A 12000-nucleotide genomic window follows, 5' to 3' on the forward strand; every position below is an offset into this window, starting at 1 on the left:
TACTGCCACCTGCTGGAGCTACTCACCTCCTCCACCGTGCGCTTCATTTCCACCATGGATCCGTTACATCAAGTCCTATTGATGATAATAATAATAATAATAATAATAATAATAATAATAATGATAATGATAATAATAATAATGATAACGGTAATTGTTACAATAATAATAATGATAATAGTAATAAAACAACGACAACTACTACTACTTCTAAGGATAACAATAACAACAACAATAATAATACTAAATCAGTAAACAAAACATCCAGCAATAATTTTTATTTCAACTACTACTACTACTACTACTACTAATAGCTATTATTATTAGTAGTAGTATTGTTTTTATTATAAATCAATAAAACATCCAGCAATCATGGTCTTTATACTCATAATTATAATATATACTTTTACTCACTGTTTAACACTGGTTTTCGTCTCTCTCTGTGCACGTGTGTGTGTGTGTGTGTGTGTGTGTGTGTTTGTGTGCGTGTGTGTGCATACTGAAACTAAACTAAATTCAGCTGAAATAAAAAAGGAAATAAAAATAAAAACTAATTAAAAATACAAAAAAGTATTAACTTTGCTGTCCACCAAAAAAATGTATATTTTACATATGTATATCATATCTCTATATTTTAACTTATGCACTATTTTAAGTGTAAGATACTCATTTTTTTGCTTGCCTAATTTCCTTTTAATATATATTTAATGATTATTGTTGGAGACTTTTGCGCAGTCCATAACCTCTACGATTAATGAGCTTTAATCTCCATACAGTGGCTCAGTAAATGTGTCCTCTCACTCCAGTACACATTTTTTGCATGCCTTTTAACATGTTACTGTTTCCTGTTAATAAATTTGACAAAATGACTCCCAAACTAAGACTATAAATGTCTTCCGTTTGTTTCTTGTGCTTTCACTGTTGATGTATTTTCTTCCAGGTTATGTCATTATTTGTTGTTTGACTCCAGAAAAGGATCACCAATCAGGTAAAATGGCAACTTCTCTGCAACATTTTGCAGGTTACCAGGTCCATAGTGTGGCGCTAACTTTTATTTACTGCACATTTATTCAAGAATTTGTCCCATTAAATCATAACCATGTAAAGCACTTTGTGCTTCATTTTTGTATGAAAAGTGCTTTATAAATAAAGATTGAGATTGATTGATATTGTTGAATGAAATGATGAGATTTGGAGGCACTCACTTCTAGAGGGGCTCTATGTCAAAATGTTGTTTTAATACCTTCATCATTTCAGTTTATATTATGCTTACATGGCATATTGAAATAAATATGTATTTAATGAATGTACAAACAACAAACCTGAGTGAACAATAAACCTGCGTCAGTTAGTCCAGTACAAGAATACTGTTAATGTCTCTGAGCAAAAACAATGAACCCTTAGGGGTTAATCCAGTCCTGATGTCTACTTTTGTGTTAAATAACCTAGAATAGTTGTGTAAACCAGGACCCACATGAATACAACCTCTCTGTTTTACCTGAAGACTGTTTGTGTAGATATGCAGTCTATGGTTTTAGCAAACCCGGTTTAAGTCTCTGTAGCATACTAGATATTCATGTAGCCTCTTATATGATATTATATTCATTCACCGCTTATCCTGTTAGGAGTTGTGGGGGGGTGGAGCCTATCCTAGCTGACACTGGGTGAGAGGCAGGGTTCACCCTGGACAGGTCACCAGACTATCACAGGGCTGACACATAGAGACAGACAACCATTCACACTCACATTCACACCTACGGACAATTTAGAGTCACCAATTAACCTGCATGTCTTTGGACTGTGGGAGGAAGCTGGAGCACCTGGAGGAAACCCACGCTGACACGGGGAGAACATGCTAACTCCACACAGAAGGGCTCCCCCAGCCCGGATTCAAACCAGGAACCCTTTAGCTGTGTTGCAATAATGCTGACCACTGCACCACCGTGCTGCCCTGTTATATTATATGATATATGATGTGTTGATCTACCTTTAAGAAATAAACTTCAGTTTTGTGCGAGTGAGTGTGATGCACGACAAATAAAATTCTTGATTGTTTTAATGTTTTTATTTTACAACATTGTGTGACTTATTCACATACAGCAACATACCAGTTTCATGTCTTGATCTTAAAGCTTATTAGAGCTGTGAAGTTAAAAAAAGTTTTAATTTTGCTTTTGAGAAACACACAAGTTTATATCAACACCAAGACACTGTTCTAATTCTAGAATACAAAGAAAGAAAACTATCAAAAATAGAGTTCTTTAATATACATTAATGTGAATAATAATTATTAGTTACAAGGCAGAATTAATAAGCTATACATTACGTATTTTCAAGCAAGGTCCATTTCATGTGTGCGTTTCCACCAAGGCCCATATTCATTCCATTAGGTGTGTATGAAGAAGATCAACATTACGTCTCAGAACAAACATAAATACATGTAGAAACATTAAATGTTTAAATACAGTTAAATGTGTAGCAGTAAATCGGGCAAACACTTTTCTTGTTTAGTCTTCTGTCATTCATTTATACGGAATATAAAGTGAACATATTTCTGTCTGCATTGTGTGTGAGATCCTCATACACTTTCACCAGTGTGTCAGTTTGTTATGAAGAATTTGCAGTTTTGCAGTAAATGTCATGTCAGCTGTCAGCGGTGTTATTCCGCAGACGCACTGCAGAGCTGGTTGTACAGGAAGTCTAAATAGATATATTGAACAGAAAATGGGACATAAAAGAAAAATAATTGTTGAAGTGGAGATATCTGTATGTTTATAGAATTAAAGTAAAAGTAAATAGTCTGATAAGGTTTCCTACATTAGCCCACTAGTCTCACTAACACTAGAAGAAGTAACTTTAAACGCAGATCACTTAGCTCAAACTGTTTTTGGCAATGCTAGGCTAATAGCTACAAAGAGGAGCCATAACAAATGGTAGCTTGTACTTGACAGTTAATAAGCTGACATTATGTAAAGAGAGATATGATCAGATACTTGTTTCTGTTTAGATGGACAGACGATACAGTATTCTGCGTCAAATCAGAGAGGTGGTTGTTCACATTTTAGATTTTGTTCAAACTTTATGTGCGATGTTGTTATTTTCACCCCCCTTTTTAGGGTTCAATATCTCATGACCCAGTTCCCAACCTGGGATCCCACCAGGGATCGCAAAAGCTTCACCGGGGAGTCTTGATTTTAAGGGGTGTAAGAAAAGTTGTTTAAAAACTATACAGTAAACCTGCGTCGCAGCATTTCATTCATTTCTGTGAGGAAAACTAAATGCTGTTTTTAAAGTTGAGATCATTACTCAAGATATTAACATAAAAAAACCCAGCTGGATAAGGACACAGTGAATACAGGAACAAACTTTTTTAAATGGGGCAAGACACTTTGGGGCCAGCTGCTTTTCACACCACGTGGGAGCCATGCAGTTTGGTAGGATATAACAGATATAAATGATTGCAAGGAACTAGCAGGTGTCATATCTTTAGTTTCTGGCCCTTGAAAATGGAAAGAAAAGTGCTAAATGGATGGTTTGGACAGTCCCCCAAAGTATACACATGGATGTTTTCTTTACCTGCAGCTAAAATATAATATCTAATTGATGTTATACCAAATTTCAGGGGCTCTAACATGAACAGAATCTGATAATTGGCAAATATGCGAGCAGAGGTTGAAATTAATTGTCTGTTTGAGATACCAAAGTGGCAATGTGGACTTGACTCATGGGGTGGCTGAGGCTCAGGAAGTCGATTGGGTCGTTGTTTAATACCTGGCTCCTCCAGTTCACATGTCAAAGACACTGAACCCCAAAATGTTCCAGATAGCTGTGCCATCAATGTGTGAGTGTGTGTGAATGTTTAACTGAGTAACAGGTGGCACATAGTATGGCAGTCCAAAGACTAGAAAGGCGCTATAATGCACGTCCATTTACCATTCAACCCTAAGATCATGATCACCTGTGTGAAAAGTTACAAGCTTCTCAAAATTCTTCCAAAATATTTGACAGAAATTGAGCATAGCGCTAGTTCAGCTTTCACTCAATCATTTTTTGGCCTCAAACAGCATGTACAAGGTTTGAACAAAATCTAAAATCTAAACAAAAACTCGGATCTGATTTAACAGAGAAACCTGTGTATTGTCTTGTAAAGTGTCAGCATCAAATACACATGCCTCAGTGTGTTATACACAGATTATACTTGGCACAGGTGTGGCTGTGAGGTGTGTCACAAGCTGATTTATCATCCAAACATAATATAATAACATTTCCAATTTTAGCTGAAGCTTGGAGCCAACTGTCCCAAACAGTAATGAATAATGCTAATATGTATTTTCTTTTTTCCTACACATCCATTTTTTTGTCTAAAGGTCAAAATTACTGTCAGTCTTTAATGGCAGATACAGTTGGTGTCACTTTACCAGCTTATTTGCTCAAAAAGCAAACACTGTTGATGAAACCTCTCCATGTCCTCTGCGTGTCCAGGATCTGTTGTCCATGAGCAGTCTCTGAGTTCTCCAGGTGACTAGAGGGGAATCTCAGGAGGGTTGTTCCTCCTCACCCGGGCTTTCCTGCTCTCCTGTTTCAGCTTCAGAGCTCGGAGTTTCTGCTGCCGGCGTTTCTCGCGGTACCACAGCTGCTCACAGTACTCGTCCACACTCAGACTGTTGGTCCCCACCATGTGCAGGTCTTTGTAGCTCTTGAGAGGAAGCTGCTGAGGATGCTGGGACAGCCACGAGTTCCTGTGACCAGCAGGTGGAGGTGGTGGGTGAAGGAGCCCCGACTGGCCGAGAAACCCGGCTACCCCGGTGGAGCCGATCCTCCCGAGGACGACCGGGCTCGGGTGGTTTGGGCTGTGGTTGTGCTGGTGACGGGTCGGGTGGAGGCTGTGGTTGGGGATGATGTGAATGCGGTATCGGGTCAGGACCTGGCTGTAGGAGTGCTCGTGGCTGGTGCAGGTGTAGAGGCCTGTGTCAGCCAGCTCCAGGTGCTGAACCAACAACCCTCGCTTCATGTGGAGGTGGCGGTCATCGTCTCCTTGAGGGAGCTGAGGTGACAGACAGACGAGAGGGTGACGACTAAGTGTCAGTTGATGCTCTTAGAATTCACATGCACAGTTAGTCTGGAACCTCTCCAAGGGCTGTTATCAACGGCCATTGATCTAAACGTTCATGAGTGATATCTATATTCTTACAGAGGATTTAATTTTGACATAAAGCTAATATCACTGTAAATACTGCAATAAAGCAAGAAGCAAAACTTCATGGTAGGGAAACTATCACCAGCTGGGGAGACAGTTTTTCTCTTTTACAAAGGAAATCAGAAAATATTTCAATCTCTCTTGTGAGAAAAAGAGACACAAGAAAAGACACATTAGCACCAACCGATGTTTCCCGAGAGAATGCGTGCGACTCACCTCTCTGCTGTCCTGCGTCTGACTGAGAGTCTGCTGCTGGCTCTCTGTGTGCTGCACCGTCCACCTGAGCTCAGCCAGCGGCGACCGAGGAACACACTCCAGGAAGGTTGAGTTTCCCTCCACACCGTACACCAACCTCACCTCCACAGAGTCCGAATCTGATGGAGCAACAAGTAAAAACATAAAGACATTCAGCATGTAGAGTGTTTATGTGCCAGTGCAGTTAAAAAAGAGATTAAAACAAACATGGTAAATCTTCAGTATGTTTGGTATGCTCAGTGTAAATCTGAAAAAGCAGGCAATACGCAGTGTGTCACCTTCTTTTGACACTTAACAGGCAGAGAAACAAAAATGAGCACAGACACAAGCAGGCCAACAACAGGAAAACATGTTAATATTATACAGAAACATTTAAATGAACATTTACATGACCCTAATGGTCACATTGGTGCTGCCACTGCCACATATTTGTCTCAGAAGCAGAGAGAACTGTAGTTCTACAGTACGACCCCAAGAGTGCGCCCTACGTCTGCCTGCAGAGCAGAACTGTAATGGAGGTATTTGACTGTATATTCTCAGTCAGTACTGTAAATGTTTTTCATTTCAGTTTTGCAAAAGTAAAATATGAACAAAAACTAGATAGACTCTGCACACCTGATATTGATGCACTAATGAAGGCTGAGAGGTGCCAGCTTCCAGGAGCAAGTTAAATACGTATCTTACTTCATGTAAAAATGCTTCTTCAGAAGCTCTTCTACCCCGACCAGAATACAGTTCTCTAAAACAATAAATACTCACTGTGGTTTAAAGATATTGGACATTGTGCAAAATATTGTCAGTCATCAGCTTCAGTGCAAATGAATCTGTATCAGACCTCTATTTTAAAACAGTTTTGGTGGAAACCTGTTGCTAAGATACTGCCAAAACTATAGATTTGTAAATGGTTTGTAAGGCAGGGGATAACTTTACTAGCTTCCTCAATAGCTTCCACTGTAGTTTGGTGTGGCGAGACCATCATCTGTTTTGTAAATGTATAAACATTTTCAGAATGCACTTGTACTTCTTAACACTGAAAGAAAAGGAAAAAAGTTGGAGGTGCTGTTATTTAAAGGTGCAATGGTTTCACTGATCCACTCCACTTGTGATCAAACTGGGCTCTGAGTTTCAATGTGGAGAGGCGATTGGCAAAATAATGTAGCACTGGAGAGACTAATGTTTGCAGTTTTGCCAGAAGTGTGCTGCTGAGTGTAAAGCAGAGAATGTGCATTCAGTTTGTCACACTTGGTAAATGCCTTGGCTACAAGTGTTGATGGTTGCAAACATAGTGCTTCAAGAATCATTCAGAACTAGAGTAACCTTGTGGTTGTATGCTGCTGCAAAACCGTTAAGTTGCAAAAACATGGCTGCTTCACACACATCTTCCCCTCGGCAGCACAGAAGATAATCAGGAAGTTTCAAGATGGACACCTGAGATTAGAGTCACCAATTCAGCAACTGACCAAATGTCTCCCCTTCTGTTCCTGAGTTATGACGCTGAATAATGGCCAGAAAAGTGTTTTTGCAGAACGTTATGATGTCATAGTACAGCTGACCTTTGACCTTTTGGACAAATGTATTAGACATTTGTGGGAAGTTTTGTCATAATCATGAAATAGGCATGAAAACATCCAGACATCAGATCCAATTTTTTTGCAGTTGCGAGTAGCATCTCCATTTCCCCTCTGCATTGCATTGTGGGAAAATTAAATCAACTGCAGACTCAAATATCTATACAGTCTGCATACTTAGAAATGTTGTAATCTCATCAGTGTCAACACACTACGTACTTAAAACCTGCTGAGATTTACATTTACATTTACATTTTGGAACTGAGACACAGAGACTGACTGAAAACAGATTCATCCTGAATACTTTTGATAATTAAATGATTAACTAAAACATTTTTCTTTCCAAAGATGATACAACCTCGAGACAGATACACCCTACTGTCATCTCCTCTCTGGGCTTTACGGATGTTTTACATTAAGACTGTTTAATCACAAGAATAAAACCAGGTCGTCAAACACAGTCAGATTTATGCAGATCTCTCTATAGGAACCAAACAGTCGCCCAACTCTGACGTTTTACATTCCACACCCGCGATGGCACTTTAAAATATGTCATCAATCACAGAGTGTGTATGTGAGTGGAAATCCTCTGTCTCTAAGTGCACACTAACCAGGCTGGCTGTTCATGATGTAACTGGTGACAGGAAGATAATTCAAACAGAGACTTTATTTGTATCAGACGGCGGAAATCCTTACCGTCCTCTGTGACCGGGCACTGACTCCAGGGGTCTCCATACTTTATATCCTGTCTCCGCGCCCGCCTGACACACACACACACACACACACACACACACACACACACACGCACAGAAGAAAAAGAAGACACAAAGAAACTTTTTAAATAACTTTTGCTTTAATCTTTTAATTATTTGTTGCCTGTGTTGCACTACGATGTACGAACACATGCTAAAAATGTCAATAATGGTTACCATGACAACAGTCTGTAAAGTAAGCAGCAGACTCAACAGTTAGACACCAGCTGACTGCAGCAGATACTGCAGTTGTCTTTAGATAAAGCCGTGTAACAGCATTAAATCCTCCTCCTCACTGTTGTTGCTGGGCTCCTGCCGGCTCCTCGGGGGTGAAAATATGAAGCTACTGCGATTATGAATGAGGAAACACGGAGCAAGAACAGGCTATGAAAATACAGAGTGTTGTTTCAGCCACGGTAAAGAGTGTTGTCATGTCTCCACCTCCTTCGAGGTCGACCTTGTCTCTGTTGTGTTCTGACCTTGCTTCCCGTCCCTGCACACCCTCCTTTCTTTGCTCTACGTTCTTTAGACATCTGACAAATCTCAAGATCTCTCTGCTGCCCATTTATTTGTCATCCTCTCCATCACTAACGCTCACTCTTTCCCTCATGCACAGCTGTCTCGTTTTCTCTCCATCAGTCTCCACATTTATACTCGACGACAGTTTAACCCCCTCTTCATTCCTCTCTGTCTCTCTTCAGAAGATGTCGAGTTAATTTCAGTCTCTCCTAATTTTTCCATTTGCTTCACTCTCTCTCCAAATGTTTGGGGACACATTCAGAGATATCAAATCCAACTTCATTTTGAAAAACAAATTAAAACAACTCTCAGGGGGCATGAACAGATTATGAGACAATGGGCCCCCGTGCACAGAAATGCAAAGGGCCCCACCACCTCTCCTACACAGGAGCATGCCAGCGTGTTGCATCTATTTGTAGTGTTTATTCATCTTTTTGTGATTTTTTTTGCCACTTTGTGCTAATTTTGTGACTTTTTTTGTCATTTTGTGTCTCTTTGGAATTATTCTGTGTCGTTTTGTAGTTGTTTGGGTCTCTCTGAGATAATTTTGTGTCTCTTGAAGTAGTTTTGTGTCTTTTTGGGTCGTTGATTGTTTTTTGTCTTTATGGAGTCGTTTGTGTCTCTTCGAAGTAATTTTTTGTCTAATTGCAGTGATTGTGTGTCTTTTTTGGTCGTTTTGTGTCTCCTTGTGGTTGTTTTGTGTCTTTTTGTAGTCATTTAGGTCTCTCTGAAGTAATTTTGTGTCTCTTTGAGGTAGTTTTGTGTCTTTTTGGAGTGATTTGGGTCTCTGAGGTAATTTTGTGTCTCTTTGTGGTTGTTTTGCGTCTTTTTGGAGTCATTTGGGTCTCTGAGGTAATTTTGTGTCTTACTGGGGTGATTTTGTGCCTCTGAGGTAGTTTTGTGTCTTTTTTGGTCGTTTTATGTCTCTTTGTGATTGTTTTTTGTCTTTTTGGAGTCGTTTGGGTCTCTTTAAATTAATTTTGTGTCTTACTGAGGTAACTTTGTGTGTTTTTGTAGTCATTTGGGTCACTTAAAGGTACGTTTGTGTCTTACTGCAGTGATTTTGTGTCTTTTTTGGGTGTTTTGTGTTTGTGATTGTTCTTTGTCTTCATGGAGTCATTTAGAATTTTTGTTTTATTTAGGTAGTTTAGTATCTATTTGAAGGAAATTTGTGCCTTTTTTCTTTTTGTGTCCCTTTTTGTTTGTTTATTGCATTTGTTTGGGTCTCTCTCAAGTAATTTTGTGTCTCTTTGAGCCTGTTTTTATAACTTTTTTGGTGATTTTGTGTCTTTTTGTCATTGTTTGAGTCTCTCTGAGGAGAAGTTTCTGTCTTACTGAGGTCATTTGTTGTCTCTTTAAGGTAATTTTGTACCTTTTTTTCTTTTTGGTTGTTTTGTGTCTCTTTTGAGTCACTTTGTGTCCTCTAATGGTTGTTTTGTAGTCGTTTAGGTGTCTGTGAGGTAGTTTTGTGTCTTGTTTGCTATTTGTTTGCTCGAGCAGAGACGAACAATTTAAAAATCTTTGACATCATCACAATGTAAAGTCAATGAGCTGAGCAGGAACTCGCAGGCAGGCCCAGCAGGAGAAACATGACTGTGCAGATACAGTGGGCTGCGTACCGCGGAAGAAAACCCAGAGGCTAGAAAGTTTTTGTGGTGCATGCGCCAGGCGAGATCTGGTATCTCGGTATTGTTATACTTCGTTTAGCATGTTAGCATGCTAACATTATTATTATTATTAGCAGTAAACACAAAGTACAGCTGAGGCAGTTTTAGGGGAACTGAAAGTTTAGCATGATAATGGTTTAATCCAACAAGTAGATAAAAAGTGTTTTTGGCCCTGAATTTGTAGATTTTTGGGATGGGAGGGAAAATATCAGACACTGGTATCAGCTTCACACTATCTTTCTATAAATTTAACATGACCATGATTTACTGACCACTGCTCATGATGAAGCCTTCAAACAGGACAGTGAGATTAAAGCTATTACTCATCCTGTTACTCCTATCGTGTGTGTGTGTGTGTGTGTGTGTGTGTGTGTGTATGTGTGTGAACTCCCTGTGCCTCTCTACCTCTTGCTGGTGGGGAAGTATCTGGAGCAGGTCTGACCGTCCCAGGAGCAGTAGGGGTCTCTGGCCAAGCAGCACTCAGCGCAGTCTGTCCCATATAACTCACACCTCTGGAGCCCCAGCTGGACCACGCCGAGCTCACTGGACACATACAGCTGTTGCTGCGGAGGAGAGAGAAAAACAAGGGGAGAGATTCATCACATTTTTCTAGGTTCACCGTAACTCCTTCTACTGTTACAAGAGGACAACAGAGAGTCAGTAACTGGAGTTTAGGTCTTTGGCTTCTGAACAATAGACGTCTCTAACAGAAATGTTGAAAACTCCCACCAACATTTTCCTTTTTCAGATGTCAGGGTGAATCTATCTATCAGTATCTCAACAAAAAATCTAGTTTGAACACATTTTATTCCCATTTTTGTTCAGCTTCTTTTTATGCTTTTTATGAATATGAAAACAAGTTAGCTGAGAAACCACTAAATCAGCCTCAGTGTAAAGTTAGAACTGAAATTCATTTTTAGAGGTGGATTTTTATATAATATATTTTTTCTTTCTTTCTCTATGTTCATTTTTTAATTATTTTTTGGAACCACAGTTTACCATTGTGGTCATATTTTTGACTGACAGTCTGTATTTAATCTTAATAAGTCAGAACCACAGTACTTTTCACATTTTTGGGGTAAGTGGACCAGTTTTCCATCAGATCTACTTTATACTGGTTAGTGACTGACAAAGGGCCGTAGCCTGTGTTTCTCCTTAAATCTTGATACATTTTGGAAGTACCGACCTGGAATAAATATCAAAAATGCAGACGCACATAAAAGAGTCAGACCACAGACAGAAAAACAGGCAGACAGATAGACCTACTCTCTTGGTTGACAGCTCCATGCTCAGGATGGGAGTGGGACTCTGCAGGACAAAAAGGAAAATAGATTAGACATTAGACATTAAAGACACTGACTCATCGTGGTTTAGAAATCTGTTGCATTAACTTGTTTTGGTCATTCATATGGATTTACTGCAGTCTAATAATTTAAATGTCAACATAAACTGGGAGATTTTCGGGATCCTTTTTGCAATATATGGACTTAATTTGACTGCATTTGTATCTAAAGCCCTTTTTAGATGGAGTTGTGCAAATTTGCAGGAAAGCCCAATCAGTGTTTCTTCAGCATTGGCAGTATAAAAACAAAATCGGGGAGTGCAGCAAAATGCCGCCTACCTACTTTTGTTTATACAGAATGTGCCTTTTCCGGGGCAATGGGGGGCGTGAGCAAGTAACAAAACGTGTAGCTCAGCGTGTGACGTAAACAGTAACGTGGGAGGGAAGCCGCGGCTGGTCAGTCCTTCGGCGATTCTCTCGCAAGTCGGCCCGTCCTTCACCGTCCCCGTCATCTGACGGTTAATGGCCTCTTCATTTGCGAGGACAAGGAGGGTGCATAATTCAAAGAAAGTTCATCAGTCAGCAAGATTTCATTGGTCGCTTAGTCGCAGAAAAACAAACAAAAGTGAAACTCTATCAGGAGCTGCACCTTGTCAAAATAACTCCAACCCTATATGAGTGGAGCATGTGTGACTTTACTTTGAAAGGACAAACACAGGAAGTGTCCACGCTCAGCAGTCAGACAGGAGTCAGGTTAATC

General features: G+C 39.7%; 1 protein-coding gene across 1 annotated transcript in view; it reads right to left on the reverse strand.

Moving 5' to 3' along the window:
• Positions 1 to 2050: 2050 nt before the first annotated feature.
• The window catches only part of LOC117256972 (semaphorin-3D), a 144374-nt gene continuing 134424 nt past the window's right edge, over positions 2051 to 12000 (reverse strand). The window contains exons 14-18 of the mRNA XM_033626719.2: positions 11225 to 11266; positions 10364 to 10521; positions 7717 to 7781; positions 5414 to 5571; positions 2051 to 5044 (exon numbers count right to left, since the gene is read on the reverse strand). Coding sequence (XP_033482610.2) covers positions 4523 to 5044; positions 5414 to 5571; positions 7717 to 7781; positions 10364 to 10521; positions 11225 to 11266 — 945 coding nt within the window. The 3' untranslated portion in view covers positions 2051 to 4522. The remainder of the gene's footprint in view (positions 5045 to 5413; positions 5572 to 7716; positions 7782 to 10363; positions 10522 to 11224; positions 11267 to 12000) is intronic.

The sequence above is a fragment of the Epinephelus lanceolatus genome, chromosome 1 (genome assembly GCF_041903045.1).
Source record: "Epinephelus lanceolatus isolate andai-2023 chromosome 1, ASM4190304v1, whole genome shotgun sequence".
NCBI lineage: Eukaryota > Metazoa > Chordata > Actinopteri > Perciformes > Serranidae > Epinephelus > Epinephelus lanceolatus.